This window comes from Aethalodelphis obliquidens, unplaced genomic scaffold (genome assembly GCF_003676395.1).
Source record: "Aethalodelphis obliquidens isolate GAN/ISIS:26980383/991018 unplaced genomic scaffold, ASM367639v1 scaffold31, whole genome shotgun sequence".
In the NCBI taxonomy this organism is placed as follows: domain Eukaryota; kingdom Metazoa; phylum Chordata; class Mammalia; order Artiodactyla; family Delphinidae; genus Aethalodelphis; species Aethalodelphis obliquidens.
In genome coordinates, this window is record NW_020837975.1 from 10,532,466 (window position 1) to 10,558,503 (window position 26,038).

The window sequence follows — 26,038 nt, forward strand, 5'->3', positions numbered from 1 at the left end:
GTGCGCCTCAGGCTGTTGCAACGTCACACTGGCCTCTGCCGCCGCAGGCTCTCCCGCATCTGTATCCCCCACTCCCCGCAGCCTGAGTGAGCCAGAGGCCCCGAATCAGCTGCTCCCTTAACCCCGTCCTGTCTGAGTGAAGAACAGACGCCCTCAGGAGACCTACACACAGAGGTGGGTCCAAATCCAAAGCTGAACCTCGGGAGCTGTGCGAACAAAGAAGAGAAAGGGAAATTTCTCCCAGCAGCCTCAGAAGCAGCGGATTAAATCTCCACAGTCAACTTGATGAACCCTGCATCTGTGCAATACCTGAATAAACAACGAATCATCCCAAATTGAGGAGGTGGACTTTGGGAGCAAAGATATATATATATTTTCCCTTTTTCTCTTTTTGTGAGTGTGTATATGTATGCTTCTGTGTGTGATTTTGTATGTATACGCTTTGCTTTTACCATTTGTCCTAGGGTTCTGTACGTCCGGTTTTTCTTAGTTTTTTTTTTTACTTTTTAAAATTTTTTCCTTAATAAATAGTTTTTATTTTAATAACTTTATTTTATTTTATTTTACCTTCCTTCTTTTTTTCTATTATTTCTCCCTTTTCTTCTGAGCCATGTGGATGAAAGGTTCTTGGTGCTCCAGCCAGGCATGAGGGCTGTGCCTCTGAGGTGGGAGAGCCAATTTCAGGACACTGGTCCACAAGAGACCTCCCAGCTCCATGTAAAATTAAACAGCGAAAATCTCCCAGAGATCTCCATCTCAACGCCAAGACCCACCTTCACTCAACTACCATCAAGCTACAGTGCTGGACACCCTATGCCAGACAACTAGCAAAACAGGAACACAACCTATTCCATTAGCAGAGTGGCTACTTAAAATCATAATAAGGCCACAGACACCCCAAAAAACACCACCAGACGTGGACCTGCCCACCAGAAAGACAAGATCCAGCCTCATCCACCAGAACACAGGCACAAGTCCCCTCCACCAGGAAGCCTACACAACCCACTGAACCAACCTAAGCCAGTGGGGACAGACACCAAAAACAACAAGAACTATGAACCTGCAGCCTGAGAAAAGAAGACCCCAAACACAGTAAGTTAAGCAAAATGAGAAGACAGAAAAACACACAGCAGATGAAGGAGCAAGGTAAAAACCCACCAGACCAAACAAATGAAGAGGAAATAGGCAGTCTACCTGAAAAAGAATTCAGAATAGTGATAGTAAAGATGATACAAAATCTTGGAAATAGAATAGAGGAAATACAAGGAATGTTTAACAAGGACCTAGAAGAACTAAAGAGCAAAGAAACAATGATGAACAACACAATAAATGAAATTAAAAATTCTCTAGAAGGAATCAATAGCAGGATAACTGAGGCAGAAGAACGGATAAGGGACCTGGAAGATAAAATAGTGGAAATAACTACTGCAGAGCAGAATAAAGAAAACAGAATGAAAAGAACTGAGGACAGTCTCAGAGACTTCTGGGACAACATTAAACGCACCAACATGCGAATTGTAGGGGTCTCAGGAGAAGAAGAGAAAAAGAAAGGGACTGAGAAAATATTTGAAGAGATTATAGTTGAAAACTTCCCTAATATGGGAAAGGAAATAATTAATCAAGTCCAGGAAGCACAGAGAGTGCCATACAGGATAAATCCAAGGAGAAACACACCAAGACACATAATAAGCAAACTATCAAAAATTAAATACAAAGAAACAATATTAAAAGCAGCAATGGAAAAACAACAAATAACACACAAGGGAACCCCCATAAGGTTAACAGCTGATCTTTCAGCAGAAACTCTGCAAGCCAGAAGGAGTGGCAGGACATAATTTAAAGTGATGACGGAGAAAAACCTACAACCAAGATTACTCTACCCAGCAGAGATGTCATTCAGATTTGACGGAGAAATTAAAACCCTTACAGACAAGCAAAAGCTGAAAGAATTCACCACCACCAAACCAGCTTTACAACAAATGCTAAAGGAACTTCTCTAGGCAGGAAACACAAGAGAAGGAAAAGACCTACAATAACAACCCAAAACAATTAAGAAAATGGGAATAGGAACATACATATCGATAATTACCTTAAATGTAAATGGATTAAAAGCTCTAATCAAAAGACACAGACTGGCTGAATGGATACAAAAACAAGACCCATATATATATGCTGTCTACAAGAGACCCACTTCAGACCTAGGGACACACACTGACTGAAAGTGAGGAGATGGAAAAAGATATTCCATGCAAATGGAAATCAAAAGAAAGATGGAGTAGCAATTCTCATAACAGACAAAATAGACTTTAAAGACTGTTACAAGAGACAAAGAAGGACACTACATAATGATCAAGGGATCAATCCAAGAAGAAGATATAACAAATGTAAATATTTATGCACCCAACATAGGAGCACCTCAATACATAAGGCAAATGCTAACAGCCATAAAAGGGGAAATCGACAGTAACACAATCATAGTAGGGGACTTTAACACCCCACTTTCACCAATGGACAGATCATCCAAAATGAAAATAAACAAGGAAACACAAGCTTTAAATCATACATTAAACAAGATGGACTTGATATTTATAGGACATTCCATACAAAAACAACAGAATACAAATTCTTCTCAAGTGCTCATGGAACATTCTCCAGGATAGATCATATCTTGGGTCACAAATCAAGCCCTGGTAAATTTAAGAAAATTGAAATCATATCAAGTATCTTTTCTGACCACAATGCTATGAGACTAGATATCAATTACAGGAAAAAATCTGTAAAAAATACAAGCACATGGAGGCTAAACAATACACTACTTAATAACCAAGAGATCACTGAAGAAATTAAAGAGGAAATCAAAAAATACCTAGAAACAAATGACAATGAAAACACGATGACCAAAGCCTATGGGATGCAGCAAAAGCAGTTCTAAGAGGGAAGTTTATAATAAGCAATACAATCTTACCTTAAGAAACAAGAAATATCTCAAATAAACAACCTAACCTTACACCTAAAGCAATTAGAGAAAAAAGAACAAAAACAACCCCAAAGTTAGCAGAAGGAAAGAAATTATAAAGATCAGAGCAGAAATAAATGAAACAGAAACAAAGAAAACAAGAGCGAAGATCAATAAAACGAAAGCTGGGTCTTTGAGTAGATAAACAAAATTGAAAAACCATTAGCCAGACTCATCAAGAAAAACAGGGAGACGACTCAAATCAATAGAATTAGAAATGAAAAAGGAGAAGTAACAACTGACACTGCAGAAATACAAAGGATCATGAGAGATTACTACAAGCAACTCTATGCCAATAAAATGGACAACCTGGAAGAAATGGACAAATTCTTAGAAAGGTATAACCTTCCAAGACTGAACCAGGAAGAAATAGAATATATGAACAGACCAATCACAAGCACTGAAATTGAAACTGTGATTTAAAATCTTCCAACAAACGAAAGTCCAGGACTAGATGGCTTCACAGGTGAATTATATCAAACATTTAGAGAAGAGCTAACACCTATCCTTCTCAAACTCTTCCAAAAATTGCAGAGGAAGGAAAACTCCCAAACTCATTCTACAAGGCCGCCATCACCCTGATACCAAAACCAGACAAAGATACTACAAAAAAAGAAAATCACAGACCATTATTACTGGTGAATATAGATGCAAAAATCCTCAACAAAATATCAGCAAACAGAATCCAACAACACATTAAAAGGATCATACACCATGACAATGTGGGATTTATCCCAGGGATGCAAGGATTCTTCAATATACACAAATCCATCAATGTGATACACCATATTAACAAACTGAAGGAGAAAAACCACAGGACAATAGATGAATACAAAGCTTCTGACAAAATTCAACACCCACTTATGATAAAAACTCTCCAGAAAGTGGGAATAGAGGGAAACCTACCTCAACATAATAAAGGCCATATACAACAAACCCACAGCAAACATCATTCTCAATGGTGAAAACCTGAAAGCAATTCCACTAAGATCAGGAACAAGACAAGGATGTCCACTCTCGCCACTATTATTCAACACAGTTTTGGAAGGCCTAGCCATGGCAATCAGAGAAGAAAAGGAAATAAAAGGAATACAAATTAGAAAAGAAGAAGTAAATCTGTCAGTGTTTGCAGCTGACATGATACTATACATAGAGAATCCTAAAGATGCCACCAGAAAACTACTGGAGCTAATCAATGAATTTGGTAAAGTTGCAGGATACAAAATTAATGCACCAGAAATCTCTTGCATTCCTATACATTAATGATGAAAAATCTGAAAGAGAAATTAAGGAAACAGTCATATTTACCACTGCAACAAAAAGAATAAAATACCTAGGAATAAACCTACCTAAGGAGACAAAAGACCTGTATGCAGAAAGCTATAAGACACTGATGAAAGAAATTAAAGATGATACCAACAGATGGAGAGATATACCATGTTCTTGGATTGGAAGAATCAATATTGTGAAAATGACTATACTACCCAAAGCAATCTACAGATTCAATGCAATCCCTATCAAATTACCAATGGCATTTTTTTTCCAGAACTAGAACAAAAAATCTTAAAATTTGTATGGAGACACAAAAGACCCCGAATAGCCAAAGCAGTCTTGAGGGGAAAAAATGGAGCTGGAGGAATCAGACTTCCTCACTTCAGACTATACTACAAAGCTACAGTAATCAAGACAATATGGTACTGGCACAAAAACAGAAACATAGATCAATGGAACAAAGATAGAAAGCTCAAGAGATAAACCCACGCACCTACGGTCAACTAATCTATGACAAAGGAGGCAAGGATATACAATGGAGAAAGGACAATCTCTTCAAAAACTGGTGCTGGGAAAACTGGACAGCTACATGTAAAAGAATGAAATTAGAGTGCTCCCTAACACCATACACAAAAATAAACTCAAAATGGATTAGAGACCTAAATGTAAGACTGGACACTATAAAACTCTTAGAGGAAAACATAGAACACTCTGACATAAATCACAGCAAGATCTTTTTTGATCCACCTTCTAGAGTAACAGAAATAAAAAGAAAAACAAATGGGACCTAATGAAACTTGAAAGCTTTTGCAAAGCAAAGGAAACTACAAGATGAAAAGACAACCCTCAGAATGGGAGAAAATATTTGCAAACGAATCAATGGACAAAGGATTAATCTCAAAAATATATAAACAGCTCATGCAGCTCAATATTAAAAAAACAAACAACCCAATCCAAAAATGGGCAGAAGATGTAAATAGACATTTCTCCAAAGAAGACACACAGATGGCCAAGAAGCACATGAAAAGCTGCTCAACATCACTAATTATTATAGAAATGCAAATCAAAACTACAATGAGGTATCACCTCACACCAGTTAGAATGGGCATCATCAGAAAATCTACAAACAACAAATCCTGGAGAGGGTGTGGAGAAAAGGGAACCCTCTTGCACTGTTGGTGGGAATGTAAATTGATACAGCCACTGTGGAGAACAGTATGGAGGTTCCTTAAAAAAACTACAAATAGAACTACCATATGACCCAGCAATCCCACTACTGGGCATACACCCAGAGAAAACCATAATTCAAAAAGACACATCCACCCCAATGTTCATTGCAGCACTATTTACAATAGCCAGGTCATGGAAGCAACCTAAAAGACCATCGACAGACTAACAGATAAAGAAGATGTGGTAAATGTATACAATGGAGTATTACTCACCCATAAATCGGAACGAAATTGGGTCATTTGTAGAGACGTGTATGGATCTAGAGACTCTCATACAGAGTGAAGTAAGTCAGAAAGAGAAAAACAAAAATTGTATATTAACGCATGTATGTGGAACCTAGAAAACTGGTACAGATGAACCGGTTTGCAGGGTAGAAATAGAGACACAGATGTAGAGAACAAACGTATGGACACCAAGTGGGGAAAGTGGCAGGGTGTGTGTGTGTGTGTGATGAATTGGGAGATTAGGATTGACATATATACATTAATATGTATAAAATGGATAACTAATAAGAACCTGCTGTATAAAAAAATAAAAATTAAATTAAAAAATTAAATAAAAAGAATTGTATTATCTTCACTTAAAATAAATAAATAAATAGGAAAAAAATAGGTTTTCATCTCAAAGGGTTATTGTGAGAATTAAATCATCATGTAGGACTGTTACTGATATATATAAGCACTTCATAAGTGTTCATTGCTATTAGTTTTATTAATAAGAAAAATACCATATAAGTATTGGAAATGCTATGCAAGTGTTACCCATTATTATTTTTATTTAGAATCTCCGTGTTCATGGCACCTAAAATAATAATAAGCATATAGCATGTACTCAGTACTGATTTGATGGAGGAAAGGAGGAAAGGTCTTAACATGAGAAAGTATCTAACTTTTGACATTCTAGGGAGTGGCTGGAGAAATTTGTCCAGAAATGGCAAGAAATACCTATTTTGTGGTCTACAGAGGCTAAGCAATCTCAGGAGGAATTAGCAGGAGAAGGAGTCGGAAAGGCATTCCACAGGAAGCAGAGCTCTATGTTCTCAGATTGACACATACCATGTTTACCTGAACTACAGTTTTGTAGCTAGAGTTTTGTAGCTGGGCCTGTCACAGGATGCAAACAAAACTTCTTGGTGAGATTAGCATAAATAGGTACTTACTAAGCATGCCTCTGTAATTGAGGTCCATGTCCCGGCTCTCTGATCGAACTTTAATAGCATCCAGAATGGCATCAGGAGACAATAGTCCCGAAGGCCTCACGACATTCAGAAGTTCAGTGAGGCTCATCAGAGGCAAACGGACAGCCTGCATGATTTCAGCATGATTCTCCTTTGAATTATGCTTACACCAGTTTAACAAGGCTAGGAAGATATCTTTTTCGGGAGCTGCAAATGAATCTCTTAATACGATGTTTAAAAGTGCTGCCTGAAAAGGATAAAAAGGAAAAATTCCAGTTATTATGGAGCTCAACCATGTGCGTGATCAATCAGTAAAACTTTACTGAACTGCAAGTATCACTTATATTTAAGCAGTTAACTCTTCTTGACCATCTTCTTTCCTTATTCTTTCTGCCATGTACTCTCTTGCCTATTATGGCTGTGTGAATAGCCGTAGGCATCTTGTACCTAGTCTTTCCAGCACATTTGCACCCATCTTTAGTAAAATAACAAGAAAAACAGCAGTGTGAGACGCTGTCACCCCATACAGGTTCTTCAGCAGAGTTTGCATTTATGAGCCGGTAAGATGCATCTAGCATTTAAAATTCAAACCTTTTGTTCCACAGTATTACTGCACCACCACACTTTTGGTTCTCAGATTTCTAAACTGACTGCCAGCAACACTGTGCGACCCTACAAGATCCTTGCCTTTGATAATTAACTAGGACAATAAAAATCAAAGTTACACTCAAATCAAGACTTGCAGCTTTTTAAAGAGGTTTTCTCATTCGAAGAAGTCAGGTCCTAGGAGGAACACAGAAAGGGAAAGGAAAGACAATCACCAGGGTTGAGAGGAAGATTTGGGAAAAACAGTTTTATTCTAGCTATTATATGGTATAAAACATTGTACAATAGTGAATTCTGGGCCAGAAAATAAAAAACGACAATGACTTAAAGACATCCAATGAAACATAAGATCTTCTTTATGAATCTTCCCCCTCGATAAGGAATTATTAGTAACACTCTGTCAGAGAAATACAAAACCAAAAAACAGGATGCAACACCACAAAGGAGCTTATTTGATGCCATCACATTGAAAACAACCACCAGCAGCACAGTCTCTTTTGCACATAGAACTTATCTGAAGAACCTTAAAAGAAAACAGCAGCAATCTGCCTCTCTCTTATATGATCTAGAGTCTCAGTAGCCAGAGGCAGGTGGCTAGACAACCTCTTCCACACTAATGGTTTTTATTTTTTTATTCTTAGTTCACTGCCATATTTCTAACTTACAGATATAAATAAAACAGTGCATGCCTGTAAATTACTTGTAGACAATGACACACCTTAGAAAGGGAGAGGAAGCCTTCGCTTGAGAGCACCTCCTGAGCATTTCTGTCCATAAACATGCAGCACATGGACGTTAACTTGGGAAGGGAGTAGAGACTGGCAACATCAAAAGTCATACAGACATTCTGAATGTTAAGTATGGTGCAGAGGTACTCAGAGGTAGAATCCTCCAGCTCTGGAAATCCATATTTATGAGCCAGGCTCAAAAAGTCCAGCAGCACCTCCTCCTTCTCATCTGTCAGCGTTGCCCGCCCAGTGTAGATGTATTTAAGTAGCATTGTGAATGCTTCTGCAGTGGTGTCTTGGAGAGGGATTTCGGCTTCAGGCTGAGATTCTCGCATTCCACCATACAGTAATGCTCTGCACATCAGAGAAGAAACACATGAGAAAAACTTCAAATAGGATGTGCTACAAAATTATGAAATAAAGGTTATCAACATTATAAAAAACATACATGTGTTTAATGACACAAAGATTCAGGTGAAGAAATGCATAATAATAACTTAAAATAGTTCTCTAAAGAAAGACATAATTTAAAAACTATTTTGAATTAATTCTATAAGTTGAACTAACGAATAATCCTGAGAGCTCAAGATACATAATAGACATTCATTAATTAGAAAGATGAAAGTGCTCTTTTGAGAGGAACAGTGAAATCAATATAAACCTGTTAAAGGTCAAGAAAGTAGTTTAAAAAGTAAAGCTCCAGAGGAAAAGATAATCAGATGAAAACGATTAAACACAAGCAGGCGCCATTCTCCCTGTCAGGCTGGCAGAAATTAAAAACCTGTTAATATTCAGCACTGCAAAAACAATGGAAAAACAGGTTTTCTCATGCACTGCTTTGAGAGTATAAATGGGTATCCCTTTTTGGAAAGGAATTTAAGTAATATTTATTCAAATCTAAAATGTGCATACCCTTCAACTCAGTAATCTCACTTTTAGGATAAAGATAAATGTATAAGATAATACAGCAAGATAAAGATAAATGTATAAGAAGATATATTGAAACAATGGAAAAAATCTTAAATGTCCATCAAGAGGCACATGGTTGAAAAAACTATGATATACACATTCTATGCAGCCATTAGAAAGATCAAGGGAGATCAAAATATACTGTCTTGGAAAGATGTCCAGGATATAGTTAGTAAGTCAGTTTGCAGATCCCTATGTGTTGCATGGAAAAGAGTGTATAACACACACTTACATTTGTATGCACACAGGTATATATAGATATATCTATTTATATTGAGGGGAAATACATATTAAACTGTTAACAGTGGTTGTCTCTAGGGAATAGGATTAGATGGCTGAAAGGGAAGGGTCTTCATTTGTCAGTTTATAAATTAAAAATGAAATTCATGATGGGATTATGGATAATTTGACTTTTCTATTTTGTCTTCCAGTATTTTTCAGATTAAAAAAAAATCCCCACATTATTGCTTATCTGCTCATCTAAATAATGAAAACTAGATAATCCAGTCAGGTAGTAAATTTACATTTCTACCTCTATTACTCTAGGAGAAATAATATGAACCAGTTAAAGTTTCCAATCCATCAAGAAAGAAAGGGTGGCCAGAGGAGGACTAGGGAGGAGTGCAGAAAAGGAAGAGTAATGAGTGAGAAAGAAAATGTGTAAAAGTGAGAGCAAGAAAATAAGGGGACAAAAAGAGACTCCCATGCTCCTAAGATTCTCAGAGCAGGACTAGCATTTCAAAGTTTCCCTCCATGCTCGCCTAGAACTCCTCCCACCGTCCCCCGGAAAAGCAAGACAGGACATTCTTGCTTGCCTCACAGAAATAGTTGCAACTACCCAGCAAAAGATTCATGAATATTCTGAGCATACTTCCTCACTGGGTTATAGTATGCCTAAAAACACCTGTGAAGGTTTCCATGAATCCAGAGAGCATCCAATCATAACCTTAAAATTGCTAGATTAAAGGATACCTTCCTAGGGAGATCTTGCCAAGACCTATTCCCACTCCAGTGTGATCCATGGTACTTACCTGGATTCTCGATGCTTTAAAAGTGGTTTTGATGAGGACCCCTAGGAAGCCTAAATATGAACCCCCAACTTGTGGAAGGTTCCCTCCGGTACAGTTAGCTTGTCCTTATCTGGGAACTGATAGGCTCTGTGACCACACTCATAAGGTCTCTCCTGACTGCTGACAGTTAACTTTCCTTTGCACATGAACAGTGTCAGCAATGAGAATCAGTCTAAGATAGCATTGGTAATGACTGAGTTTAGCCTGTTGAGCCATCAGATATTATAAAGGTTCAATACCCACAAAGAGACAGCAAGAACAATAAATGAAGGGAGCGTATTCCATTCATTCAATACGATCTTCAAATTTCTAAAAGTACTTGAGTTTCTTTTAAGAATATACTGATCACCTAAAAGATACCCACCTACAGTTGTCTCAAATTATTTTTGAAAGAGGGAAGATATATAATAGTAACAAATACTAAACATAAGGCTGAAAAGTTCTAAACTAGTGAAGAGTGGACTTTTACAAGACACTTTAATATAATGAATGGAAGAATGAAAAGGGAAAGAAGCACAAAAGTGGACAGAGGACAGAGGCTGGTATCAAATAATGACAAGACCAAGGCCAGCTGCCTTGCCTTGATAGGAGCATGTTAGCTAGAACTCTTAATAGACTCCTCTCTTTTCTAAGCTCCTGGCTGTATTTACAGTGGCATTTTATATTTACGAGATGAAACGTTCTAAAAATGTTTATAAAGCACTGTAAGAGTTATAGCTAAACAATAAATATTTCCAAGAAACACATTTTACTACAATATGTGTGACTCTAGGTTGGTTTTGCTGTCTCGGTTAATTCTGATTGTAAAAATCAGAATGCAGTTTTCAGTAGAAGATAACTGAAATTTTATCCATGCCTTCAGCATCTCAATTTCTCGATATCAAGTTTCACAGGCAAATCCATGACTTTTTGGATATGGACTCTATGGATCTGTCAAGGATACATTATCAGTCAATAATTCAGTGATGATTCCCTTTTAACTAAGATTAGGTAAAATGTAGAGTAATTAGACCTCAGTTTAACATTTATAACCCTGGAAATTAGGGGTCTAAGTAACAAACAATAGCTACGTATATGCACAAGTATGATTTTTACATTAATTAAACACATATTTTGTTTAGTTTTGGCTCTAATATAACTATGAAACTGAGTCTCAGTAAATATTTAAGTTTCCTTTGCTTTGGGGTTGTCAAACGGCATGTCTTAGAGATCTGTTGGGTAGTCTGAAACTAAGATGTATACGTGTTCACTGGCGAGTCCAGGGGTCAGTCTACTCGTACAACAAGAGGCCTATCTGCCAATAAATCAGTTTAAGTTCCATTAGTCATCAACTGTGAGGAGAGGGCGAAGGCAACAAAGACTCAGCCTGAGAAATATTGTTGAGACCCTGAAAAATGGTTGATCGGGTACAGTCTAGCCTAAGAAGCCTCCTTACCCTATGATTCTAAGATGACTCCTGAAAGGAAAAGGTGATTTTCAAAAGATAACAAAAAGTTGACAAAGATTAAATTCTTACAGATGTTGAATTGAATGACTGCTAGAATTTATTGTTGTTTTGTTACATATTTTTCACAGAATGGAAAACACCAGTGTTTTCTACAAGTGACTTCAATCTTCAAAAAGTAATATACACTTACCGAAAATATTGGCACCTTGCTGCTAAAATTACCCTGTGGGCAGGAAAACGTTTCTTTTCCACAACAAATGTGACGTCGCCATATTCTTCCCCAATCAACAAGGCACCAATATGTTCAGACAAAATGTGCACATGATCAATTTCCCCCACTGCAGTAAAGGGGCGAAGAGGGTGGCTGTTACTCATCTTGTAGAACAGATGATAGTCGTTGATCTATTATATAAAGAAGGGATGACAGTTAGTGAGGAGAGGGGAGTACACTTCGAAAATCACATACCACAAACACAGATAAGTAAAAATGTATATCTAAAAAAATCACAAAAGAGAGCAATTTCATCATCATTGGTATCTATATTAACCCATCTATTCTGGGAAGCAATTCAGCCTACTTCCATTAACTCCACTATTCTCACTGCCTTATCACACTAAAAGTCAGGATCTTCAAACACTAACAGCACTTGGAGCCATCACAATCTAGAAAACTGTGTTCAAACTACAAGTCCCTTATTTCTCAGTATCTCAGGAAAAGGAAAATCAACAACCAGAAGAGCTCCTCTTTTAGCACAGACATATTTACTAAGGTGGGTATAACTAACTAGACCCAGTGGAAAACTTGTTCAGGCACAGATCTAGGCCTAAATCACAAAAAGAATAAACCAAATCGTAAGATTTCAAATGATTACAGAGGTTTTGGTCTGAAACCCTCTTAAATATTTTATAAAAAATTATAATCTTCTTAAGTCACAGAAAAATAACTTGACATTTATTAATAGAAGCTTATAGTAAGCATCCTAACCTCCCTCAAAAAAAGAATAACTCCAATATTTTTCTGAAGACTGTAACTTCCAGTCCAAACTTGCACCCCTGATAATCAGGTAGCCTGTGTTTACCAGAACATCATTATATTTAATCTCACTTCCTTGCTTTTGTATACAATGCCTTTCTACAAATGTAACCGAAAATCAAAGGGCTAAAACTTGATTAACAGCTTTACATATTAGAAGGGGAGTTATTTTCTTCAAAAGCTAAAAATTTTTATATTCTTAAATCTCTACTGTATTTGCAGGTAGTACTTTTCCAGGTGTAAGTAACCCAGCAAGTGGATGAGAGCCCTCACTAGCATGCAGGTACCTGAAGTGAAGATGTGGCTGACAACTCAGAGGTGAGCCAGCTACCCCTCTGTTGCACCAGAAAATAGAAGAAATGAGCCAGATATGCTCTCTCCACTAGACCTCCACATTTTCTTTTTTTTTTTAATTTTAGAATTTTATTTATTTTCTTATACAGCAGGTTATTAGTTATCCATTTTATACATATTAGTGTATATATGTCAATCCCAATCTCCCAAGACCTCCACACCTTCTTGAACTCTCCACTTGTACCACGATTAAAGATTAAGCCACTCCTAATCTTTAAGCCTCCACATCCAGGTCCATTATCAACAAGGTATGTGAGAAATTGTCGTTATCCCCCGAGACTGTAGTGGAAGATCCTCACAACCCAGTTTCCCCAGTTACTTGTTACTCCATGCCCACCCCCAACTGAGGAAGCAACAGCAAGGAATGTGATGCAGAGGAACATGGAGGATGAGTTAGGCAAGGAGACACCCACCCCAGGTAGGAACATCAGAGGGCTATCAGCATACTCCCCTCATTCTCAACGCAAATCCCTCTCCTTCAACTGCAACCTGCATTCAAAAGCCCTAAAAACTGAATCATCTCCAGTCACTTGTGTGTGAAAGACCAAATTCAGCTTAAGAGGATCCAATTAGGAGTGTCAGCAGATCATGTGAAATTCAATCATCTAACACGCGACACAACAGTCTAACACAGAAGTCGGCAAACTTGCTGCAAAGGGTCAGATAGTAAATATTTTAGGTTTTGCAAGCTATACAGCCTCTGTCACTACCATTCAACTCTGTCATTGGGAGCCTAAAAGCAGCCAGAGACAATAAGTAAATTAATGAGCATGGCTTTGTTCCAATAAAACTATTTACAGAAAAGGACCAGATTTAACCCTCAGGCTATAGTTTGCCATCCCTGCTCTAACAAATGATCAAGGACTGACTGTACTCTAGGCAAAGGATAAGACTGCTTTTGCTTTTTGTTTTGGTTTCTGGCTGGGTTATCCAAACGATGTTCAAAAGAGCATGGTCATTTCCTATATCAGCCATGAAATTCTGAAAGCTACTGGTACCTGATTTCAAAATCCCATTTTCCTTCAACATGAACTCTCATTATCACTATCCAATAGTTCAATGACAGTGCATGACTCTAAACAAAATAGATGCTTTCCCTAGCTGAAAGGACGCCATGCATACACCCACTGAATATGTTCTCTGGTATCATATTATCTTAAAATTTTATCTAAGTCATGAGTGAGACTCAAATGATTAACTAATAACTCTTGATGGACAATGATAGATTTTGGTTAACTAGCTCAAAGGTAAATTTATAATTCTTCAACTGATACATAATAAACTTTAATACTACATATATAAATATCTATCTTAAGTTCTCCAGATCTGAACTTCTTAATACATACAATTTCATTTTGCTAAGTTTACATTCTAATTATGCTTTTCCAACTGGAGACATAAAGCAAATATTTCCGGGTATAGAAAACAGACACTTAGTATGGAATAAACACAATCTGTATTGGCATATAGAAATAATTTTAATTAGACCAGTGATTCTCAATGAGCTTGCCACACATTGGAATCACATAGGGAGCTTAAAAAAGGAAAAAAGATGCTTGAGCCCCACCCACCAGAAATTCTGATTTAATTGGTCTGGAATGTGGAATCCCTATTCTGAAGCCATTCTTATGAGCAGCCTACAAAATAGCCACTGATTTAGACTCTGCTGTTCTAGGTTCACATCCCTTCTCAGGTGCATAAATATACAAAATATCTGCTAAGAATATTTATTTAGGATATGATTCCATTTTTAATCTTACTGCAAAGATGCAAATGATGCTAACAAAGGTACCAATGCTATAGCTTATATGCAGAAAATATTTTCGCCCAATGCCCTAGCTTATCTGTGAAGTGACAGTTTGCATCCATCCACTTGCATTTAAAAAAAACCATGTTTTAGAAACTATACATCAATAAAATTAATAATTAATAACTTTAATAATAATAATAATCTTCAACTGATACATAATAAACTTTAATACTACATTTATGTTAAATACTACATTTATGTTAAATAAAGTTTAACATTTAAAACTTTAACATTTTAAACATTTAAAACTTTAACATTTTAAACCATCAAGTTTAATTTGATAAATAAAATTGAGAAAAAAAATTAAAGCTCATGGAGTAAAACTATTTACTGACATGTTTCTTATGCTTTCATACTTATTATTCTGCTACTAATGACATACGTGGTCTTTGACAAATGTTCTAACTTCCATGCGATTATTTCCATACCTGTAATGACAAAGTTATAGTACATTTTTAAAGTTATGTCTTAAAACTCTGCCACTGCCTTTTAATACCACTGTTTTGTCCTGTCATATGAAATGGACTCTCATAACTCAGCAAATGTCTGGACTCATGACTGTAATTTATTACACAAAAGCATCAAAGGAAGATCAGCAAAGGTTTTGAAAAAGCACATGGGGCAAAGTCTGGGAGAAACCAGACACAAGCTTTCAAGACTCCTCTCTCAATGGACTTACATCGAACGTGCTAAATTCCCCCAGGAAGCTGTGAAAGCACGATGCCAACCAGGAAGCTTTTTAGAGACTCAATACCCAGGGTGTTTAATGAGGGCTGTTCATATAGATAGGACTGAAGACATGGAGCCTAAAAACCTATCCAATACACTTATTTAAACTTAGATTTGGATAGGAGAAAGGGATACTAAGAAAATAACCTACCCCACCTGCCTAAATGTATTCCTAACCCCTGACCTCCTAACATGCCAGATCCAAACAGTTTCATGGACAGGTTTCTTCAAAACTTCAAGGATCAGATAATTAGAATGTTATTTAAACTATTCCTGTGCACATGAGAAGTTTTCTGCTTCTTCCTATGAAGTCAATATAAGCCTGACACAAAGATGTGACCACATTCACACACTCAAAAATCAGTATACATGAAAAAAAAAGCCTGTGTATAATATTGGAAAACAGAATTAAGCAGAAGGATTCATGACAAAGTTGGTCAATTCCAAGAAAGAAATTTGAATATTAGGAAAAATAACTATCATCAAATTAAAAGGTTAAAGGAGAAAAAAATCATATAATTAGCTCAATAAAAGCTAAAATTCCTTTTATTTTAAAAGTTTTAATTGAATAGGAATAAAAGAATACTTCCTAAAATTTATACACATATACACAGCCTAACTACAACAGATATAAGCATCTAGTTAATAATAAAACAGTAGAAACATCCCTAGAAAGTTCAGAAATAAGATAAGGATGTCTATTCATCACTATTAACATTTTTCAGGAACAAAAGATAATACAATTAAGAAAACCAAGTTAAAGGTAAATGGCTTAGGAAACAAACAGGCAAAATAATCACTATTTGCTGATAATCTCATTGCCCACATGAAAAATCCATGAGAATCAACTGAAAAAATATGAGAAAACAAGGTTCACTAAGGTGACCACATAAAATTATTACAGTTGACCCTTGAACATGGGTTTGAACTGCAGAGTCCACTTATACTCGGATTTTTTCAATAGTAAATGCTACAGTATTACACGATCCACAACTGTGGATCCTCACATGCGGAGGAAATGCAGATACAGAGGAACCTCACACGGAAGGCCGACTATTACATTCAAATTTTCAACTGTGCAGAGGGTAGGCCCCCCAACCATTGAGTTGTTCAAGGGTCAACTGTATATGAAAATATATAGTAACCTTTCATGCCCAAAACAACCAGCTAGAAAATATGAGGGAAATGACCTGCAATCTATAATTGCAAAACATAAGCAATACCTAGGAATAAACTCAGAGAACATGTAAAGGAAGTTATAAAACTCTTCTGAGGGACTTAAGAAAAACAAATGAAGAGACATACCCTGTTTGGAGATGTTGTAAAGAGACCAATCATCTCTAAATCACCATGTGAAAAAAGCATATTTGGTATTTTATTGTACTTTATATTGTAAACAAAAATAATGCTTTAGGGACTTCCGTGGTGGTCCAGTGGCTAAGGCTCTGCACTCCCAATGCAGGGGGACTGGGGTCGATCCCTGGTCAGGGAACTAGATCCCACATGCCACAACTAAAAGTTCCCATGCCACAACTAAATATCCCGCATGTGGCAACGAAGATCCCGCATGCCACAACTAAGACCCGGTGCAGCCAAATAAATAAATAAATATTAAAAAAACAAAAACAAAAAATGCTTTAGCAACAGAAAGCAAAATTCAACAAAACATTCTTGGTAGGGATACACAGTTAAACACAGTAATTTGACAAATGGGCACACATATTAGAACACTGAGAAGGAAAAATGAGAATTTTATATTTACCAATAAGTTTGTAAAGCTGAGAGACACAGTTCTAATTAACACAGGAATTAAAAGTAATCCTGATGAGAATCACAACAGAGTTTTTAAAGTAAATTGAGGTAAAGAAGTTCATCTGAAAGAATAAATATGTGATTTCATATATATTCTAAAAAAAGAACAATGAGAAGAGGCCAGTTTACTGGATGAGAAAGCAAATCATAAATTAGAACAATTAAAACAATGTCATATTAGAGAGATATATCACTGAAACATTAGTCCAGATATAAACCCAAGTATACATAAGAATTCAGTATAGTATATGTAAATGTAGCATTTCAATTCAGTGGGAGAAAATATGCATTTTTTCAATAAAAAATGTTGGCTGGCCGTTCTGAAAGAAGTAAGCTGGATATTCACACAAGAGCACAAAAATAAATACACAAGAATGTCAACTTCAGCACTTTCTGTAACAGTAAAAAATCGAAAATGCTTAAAGGTCCATTTAATGGGAATTGGATAAACAAATAATGGTAAGCCTCTACAATGGAATATTATACAATGATTTTAAAAGAATAAAGTTAAATACTTTATTGACATTGAAAAAATTTTAAATATATGTATTTACATGCAAAAAGGCAAGCTGCAAAACAATATTATAATAAAATCTTATTTTGTTAAATACATAGAAAGCAAACATCAAATTTTTTTGTTTTGTTTTGTTTTTTTGTTTTTTGCTTTTTGCGGTACGCGGGCCTCTCACCGCTGTGGCCTCTCCCATTGTGGAGCACAGGCTCCGGACGCGCAGGCTCAGCGGCCATGGCCCACGGGACCAGCCGCTCCGCGGCATGTGGGATCCTCCCCAACCGGGGCACGAACCCGTGTCCCCTGCATCGGCAGGCGGACTCTCAACCACTGCGCCACCAGGGAAGCCCCAAACATCAAATTGTTAACAAGGGTTAACCCAATGGATTAGGGCTGTGGGAAAAATTTCACATAGTGTACTACATATTCCTGTAATGTTTAAAATTTTTATAACAAGAATGTTTTATTGTAATAAAACTATACACAAATATTTCAATAACTTTGGCTACTAAAATTACAAATTAAATTAGCTTTTGAATGAGACAGCAAGTGTTTTAATTTGCCACATCCAGTAGTACCGGATTTAATGACTAAGACAGAATGGTAAGCAGAAGGACTATATATTACGTCCACAGTTAAAAATTAATTAACAACTTGAAGTCAAGGACAAAAAGTTCATTACACTAAGACAGGCAAAAAGTAATGAATATCAGATACCTGGGTAGCATGGCCTAGGACAGTCTATCTGATACATCCCAACTAAAGATCTTCACCTTATGAGATTTTCAGTATGACTTTTTCTAAATTTACAGATTTTCTCAGATGCAAACAAAGTGCTCTGAGATTTGCTCCTGCTGACAGTCCCAGAGGGCAAGGGCAATCTATTTATTCAAGCTGCTCCTTCAAGGTAAGAGGAAAGAGAAGGGTAGGAAGGCAGGGGGAGCAGGGACTTACTCTGAGAGAGGAAATGGTACCATTCATGATACCATATACAATTATTAGTTGAGGGTTCTGAGACTTCCTATGAATTTATTTACCAGGGATGGTGGTACAGAAACTACACTTTTTTTTGTGGTTGGTTAACTCTCCTGGATTCAAATGCATCAGAAAAAAACAAAAAAGACTAAAGCCGCAGTACTAAAATTCTCAGGGTTATTGACTATTTACTATGCTATAAGAAACCCACACCCATTTGTTCTAACCAAAGTAAACAATGTCCATCAATAAAGTGAGAATGCCGTATGTAGTTCACAATGTTGTAATGCTATAATTGCCTCTTATTCAAAAAACCAAGCTGACCTAAATATCAATTTCTTTACTTAAAGCTCACTTCCAGCAGAACTGTTTACAAACTTTTCTTTAACAAGAGCTTACTATATTTTTTAGAATTAAAGTTTACTCTCCAGAGCTTAATCAGGAAATAGACAAAAGGCAAAGTTCCATCAGGTGGAGATGCGAAAGAGTCCTTGAATGCTGTATAAATCTCCCCTGGGAAACCCTCTCCACACCCCCCCCCATATTTCCTGACTGAAAGAACTTTATGGGAAAAAAGACCTTCTGCTCTTTAATTGCAAAATATAAATGATCTTTCTCTTGAGGAAAGAGATGGCATTTATAAGCATATGGTTTAGCAATTTCTTTCTGCTCTTAGTACCCATGTGGTGTGTAATTTGAAGTAGTAATCCTTAAACTTTAAATTAATATTGCTTGGGGAAATAAATGATGTCCTGTCTGCATCTTAAACACTCACAAAAAATCACATTCTACTTTCTCATTGGAAGGATGCCTCACTTCTTTTGATATATACTCTACCCTTGTCATCCAAAAGTCTGAATAAACAGGTGTAGACTGACCATACTAGCAGGTGTAACCTTGATTCTGATATTTTGCAAATCCAATTCTAAACCTTGCAGAAGAGTAGTATCACCAGGCAGTAAAGTGCTATGGTAAGAAGAGTTCACGGGCATTTTCTCGTCTTGGGATTCCTGAGATCCCTTTTCTCTGAGAAAGATTAAATGATTTCTAACATCCAGTCCAGCTCCAAATTCTTGTCGTTCTATGATTTTATATGTTTGTAAACAAATGTTTATAGATATACTCAACTTGGAACACTAAGGAACTGTACCATAAAAATACTTGATAAGATTATTTTATGAAGACTGTATGTAACTCCATTTACCAATTGCCACATTGATTCTACACTTCTTGGCCAAAGGACAAACTAGTTTCTGAATCTATATATAATTCATTCAATAAGAGATTTATTGAGCTCTCTCTACGATACAGGCCCAGTGCTAGGTGACAGAAACACAAAGACTAGTGAAAGATAAAGTTGCTCACTGTCCACTGAGGAAGGTAGGGCTAGATGACAAATAATGTCAACTCTAGAACTAGCAGGCCATGATATTATGATTTGTAGAAAGTCAAATACAGTAATCTTCCGTAAGTACCGTACCAAAACAACTATAAAAAATTATCTGTTATACTCATGTGTCAGAATAAGAGTTAATATTCAAATAATTAGCAAATTGCTCTCTAAAATGGGGTACTCACATCCTAGGGAGAGTTGAATACAAACCATAGGAATTTGGGAAGAAAATCTTAACACTTATATTGATATATATTTTTAACCTAGCAAAATGAGAAAAAAGGCAGTGTCCTCCTTTGTTCAAGGGAAATATCAGGTTTACCTGGGACTGCTTACTTGAATTTACCAAAGGTTATATAGTTTAAATTAAATTATTGCTCACAAAATGACAAGTGAATTTAAAAAGTTTCCTGCAAGGAAACCACTGATTGAAGATAATGTAACATTGCCAACACAAGCAGACAACAAGAAAATGGCCACTATGACAACTCTACCCCTAGTAATCTGATTTTACAAGAAGGTGACCCCTCCCCCAATAAGTCCTAGAGATCTAATACACAGCATAGTGACTATAGACAGCAGTACTGTATTATAATCAAACTTGCTAAGAGACTAGAACTTGATTATTCCAACTACTAAAAAGAAATAATTATGTAACATGATAGAGGTCCTAATTATTGTACAATGGCAATGATATTATAATATATAAATGTAGCAAATTAACATGTTGTACACCGTGAATTTACACAGTTATATGTCAAATATATTTCAGTAAAAAACTGACCCCCAAATTTGCAATTATCAAGGTCATTTGAAACATACACTATTATTAACAATGAACCTCCATATTAAAGGCATTAAAATGACAAGACTATAGTACAGAGCTACAATAATCAAAACAGTACAGTACTGGCACAAAAATAGAAATATAGATCAATGAAACAGGATAGAAAGCCCAGAAATAAACCCACGCACCTATGGTCAATTAATCTATGACACAGGAAGCAAAACTATTCAACAAAGAAAAGACAGTCCCTTCAATAAGTGGTTCTGAGAAAATTGGACAGCTACCTGTAAAAGAATGAAATTAGAACATTCTCTAACACCATACACAAAAATAAACTCAAAATGGATCAAAGACCTAAATGTAAGGCCAGACACTATAAAACTCTTAGAGGAAAAAATAGGCAGAACACTCTTTGACATAAATCGCACCAATATCTTTTTTGATCCACCTCCTACAGTAATGAAAATAAAACCAAAAATAAACAAATGGGACCTAATGAAACTTAAAAGCTTTTGCACAGCAAAGGAAACCATAAAAAAAATAAGACAACCTACAGAAGAGGAGAAAATATTTGCAAATGAAGCAACCGACAAGGGATTAATCTCCAAAATACACAAACAGCTCATGCAGCTCTATGTCAAAAAAACAGCTCAATCCAAAAATGGGCAGAAGACCTAAGTAGACATTTCTCCAAAGAAGACATACAGATGGCCAAAAAGCACATGAAAAGATGCTCAACATCACTAATTATCAGAGAAATACAAATCAAAACTACAATCAGAATGGCCATAATCAAAAAGTCTACAAACAATAAATGCTGGAGAGGGTGTGGAGAAAAGGGAACCCTCCTACACTGTTGGTGGGAATGTAAATTGGTACAACCACTATGGAGAGCAGTATGGAGGTTCCTTAAAAAACTAAAAATAGAACTACTATATGATCCAGCAATCCCACTCCTGGGCATATATCTGGAGAAAACCATACTTCAAAAAGATACATGCACCCCAATGTTCACTGCAGCACTATTTACAATAACCAAGACATGGAAGAAACCTAAATGTCCATCAACAGAGAGATGGATAAAGAAGATGTGGCACATACATATTGTAAAATGGAATATTACTCAGCCTTAAAAAAGAACAAAATAATGTCATTTGCAGCAACATTGATGGACCTAGAGATTATCATACTAAGTGAAGTAAATCAGACAGTGAAAGACAAATATATGATATCACGCATATGTGGAATCTAATTTTTTAAAAAATGATACAAATGAGCTTATTTACAAAACAGAAACAGACTCACAGATTTTGAAAACAAACTTACGGTTATCAAAGGGGAAACATGTGGGAGTGGGGATAAATTAGGAGCTTGGGATTAACATACACACACTACTATATATAAAATAGATAACCAGCAAGGACCTACTGTATAGCACAGGGAACTCTACTCAATATTCTGTAATAACCTATATGGGTAAAGAATCTGAAAGAGAATCAATATATGTATATGTATAATTAAAGCACTTTGTTGTACACCTGAAACTAACACAACATTGTAAATCAACTACACTCCTATAAATTTTTTTTTTAAGGCAGAAGCTTAAAACAAAGTAACAATCTAGTAGCAAATTAACCATTTTGCAATAGGGACACAGAAAGTACTTCTCACCTAATAATAATGGTTACTATTATTGAAGACTTAATTATAAGCTAGGCAGAGTACTAAGCATTTTACACACACCACCTTACCTAGAATTCTAACAAGTGGATTAGGTAGGTACTTTTTTTATCCTATTTAACAAATAGGAAATTGAGGGACAGATAAGATTAGGCAACTAGTCCAAGGACACAGACAATAAATAGCAGATTTAAACCAACGTCTGTCAAGGTCCTGAACTTATAAGAGTTATGCTATGGAAGAAGTCAGAAATGAGTCTCACTCTGACTCCTAGACTTGCCAACTAGCTCCTCACACCAGTAGTTCTCAAACTTTTTTTTAAATACCCTATTCAGACCCGGTAAATATGCCATGGGTGATAAAAAAAAAAAGGAGGTGTCACTTTTCAATCCAACTTTTGGAGATTACATATATATCTGCTTTACTAATATGGGGAGAATAATTCACATTTTAACTACAATGTAGTTAAAACTCTAGTTACTGAAAAATTACAGACCAAGAATATTATTAATACAAATATGCATCAATATACACTATAGGGTTAGCTGAACAACCTGTAACAAATTAAATTGATAATGATAAGGCTAAACAGCAATTTATAATAAAAAAAAAACAGAAACAACTGAAAAACACAACTCAACATAACAGTGATATGTATCTTTCCAAAAACATAAACTAATTCTAACTTACGCATGTTCATATGTGGAATAGGAGTTTTGCAATGCTGCATCAGACTGCTTAGTAGCCAGACTTCTTAGTAGAACACTAAATCAGAATCCTTTATAAACCCTAGTATTATGCAAACATGGATTTATGAATGCCACGTCTTACATATTCTTAATGCTTCACTTGTATGGTTATTAGCAAGTTGCCAAAGGATATATATAAATGAAAGACTATGAGATCACCTGACATTTGCCGTTATTTTTTGATCAGGGCCTACCAGTGACCTTGGGCCATCTTTTTTTTTTTAGATGTTGCGGGTAGGAGTTTATTAATTTATTTATTTTGACTGTGTTGGGTCTTCATTTCTGTGCGAGGGCTTTCTCTAGTTGTGGCAAGCGGGGGCCACTCTTCATCGCGGTGCGCGGGCCTCTCACTATCGCGGCCTCTCTTGCTGCGGAGCACAGGCTCCAGACGCGCAGGTTCAGTAGTTGTGGGTCACTGGCCCAGTTGCTCCGCGGCATGTGGGATCCTCCCAGACCAGCGCTCGAACCCGTGTCACCTGCATTAGCAGGCAGATTCTCAACCACTGCGCCACCAGGGAAGCCCTGGGCCATCTTGTGAGAAGTGTTTTCCTAGACTAGGCAATGCTCCTGGCTTAGTTTGGCAATGACATCTAATTCTGGGGTGGCTGGGAAAAGCTATTCTATTATTCAATCACAAAATATCTGAGACTCCCAAGGCAAAAACAGCCCAATATATAATTTGTAGTATTATTTTTATTTTCTATTCATTACTTCTTCAGTTTCTCTGGATCCAATCTTTAATTAAAACAATCTTGGGCCTCCCTGGTGGCGCAGTGGTTGAGAGTCTGCCTGCCGATGCAGGGGACACGGGTTCGTGCCCTGGTCCGGGAAGATCCCACATGCCGCGGAGCGGCTGGGCCCGTGAGCTATGGCCACTGAGCCCGCGCGTCCGGAGCCTGTGCTCTGCAACGGGAGAGACCACAACAGTGAGAGGCCCGCGTACCGCAAAAAAAACAAAAATAAAAGCAAACAAACAAAAAAAACAATCTTTCCCAAACACCGGCAAACAAACAACAGCGTTCAAATCAGGTATGCTAGAACAAAATAAGTATCAAATGACCCAAGAGAGTTTCATTCTATTTTAAAGTTTCCCCAAATATTGAAGCTTGCTTCTTTCTTCCCTAGAGTACCTTCTTGAGCTTATGCTTCAGAAAGGGATAAGGTACAGAAACCTATCACCAGATTTTATTAACCCATTTCCCAAAGACCTACGTTATCCAGCCACAACCTTCCCTCAGTCTCTCAGCTCTTGTTTGTGCCACTGTGTAACTCCCTATAAGTCAACCCTCTATCCAATGGGATCACTTTTGTAAATGACAAGTCACAGACTGCAACTCTAAGAATGGCTATCACTTATAGATCTTAGAGTTTATATAACTATCCTTTTTTGGGTTATCAGCCTTACTGGTCCCAAGTCTATTGAAAATTATATGAACTGTACACTGGGAACAGAAAAATATATGCCCCAAGAGCCAAAAAACAATGAAAAAGTCAAGATGAGTACAGAGGTTATTAGTTATAATAATATTTGAAAATACAGGACAGCCATTTCTTTTTAATTTCTTCAGTGGCAACTTAAGGGTCTGTAATATTCTTGCCCGGATTTAAATTATAGGATATTTTCCTAATTAATAAAGGTTATTATAGCGTGAACTCCCATTAACGCAGTGGAATCATCAATTGCAACAATTTAATTTCTTTGTAGCAAAGCTACTGTGAACATTTGCATTATTGTCTACATAAAGGAAATTGGCTTTTCATTTGTAGATGTTATAAAAATGTTCTACTGTGCATACTTTGATGCAGTTTGTTAAACCCTGCTATCTTGGCTATCTTCTGTGAAATTTAAAAGAAGATCAGTTCTGAGAAATTAGTCCACCTAAAATCCTGATTTATAAATTTATTTGTTGCCATTCTAGCATATAATCTAAAGGAAATGTTCACATATTATACTAGTCTTCCTTTTGTTCTTTTTTTTCCCCTATATAATCCCTTCCCTTGGTTTTATGAGCATTGTCTTTATTCCTCCAACATACCATTCTCTACTGCAATGAAAAGAAAGAATAAAACTCAGAGATAATTATCCTCATGTAGTCTAGCACTTAACAGTTCAAACTGAGAGCCACTGACCCAAATTTATGGCCAAGGCCAAATCTACAGCCAAATCCAAATCTATAGTGTGTATGTAGAATAAGGGGATGAACAGCATGTGTCAAGCAAATAACTTTCATTTCAGGAACAAAATCTTAGGCAAAAAGTTCAAGAAGTCCACGTCTCTTAAGACTAGGAAAATGGACTTTTCCTGTAAAACTGTCATCCTTCATATTCCAAACTTAATCTTACCCCAAATCTTCCATAAACCCCCATGAATATGCAAATATGTGGCCTGCCTATATGTGCACTCTTCCAGTGCACATATAAGCTTCACTGACACGGTGGAAGAATAAAATCCATTAAAAAAGAGAATAATGTACATTTTTTTCCTTCTGTTTTAGAACAAAAACTCTAAAGGGTAACGGATAGGCTTTCTGTATTCTGTGCACTAATATCCCCAAGATGCTACTGAATAATTGATAAGCTTATGATTAGACTGCTATCCTCAGTTCCGAACAACATTCATGGACCAAATTTAATTCAAATCTAATACTGAATTCTATCTCTTTTATCACGATCAAACTATGCATCAAGGC

The 26,038-nt window shown here is 36.5% G+C and overlaps 1 protein-coding gene across 5 annotated transcripts in view; it reads right to left on the reverse strand.

The window, feature by feature from the left end:
* BTBD9 (BTB domain containing 9) overlaps nt 1-26,038 on the reverse strand; it is a 411,686-nt gene that overhangs the window by 363,295 nt on the left and 22,353 nt on the right. For 2 of the 5 annotated variants that reach the window (XM_027127127.1, XM_027127132.1), the window contains exons 2-5: nt 15,095-15,140; nt 11,706-11,917; nt 8,020-8,383; nt 6,678-6,942 (exon numbers count right to left, since the gene is read on the reverse strand). In XM_027127127.1, coding sequence (XP_026982928.1) covers nt 6,678-6,942; nt 8,020-8,383; nt 11,706-11,917; nt 15,095-15,124 — 871 coding nt within the window. In that variant the 5' untranslated portion in view covers nt 15,125-15,140. Of the gene's footprint in view, nt 1-6,677; nt 6,943-8,019; nt 8,384-11,705; nt 11,918-15,047; nt 15,141-26,038 lie in introns of those variants that run through there. The other 3 variants (XM_027127130.1, XM_027127131.1, XM_027127128.1) reach the window with 3 other exon arrangements.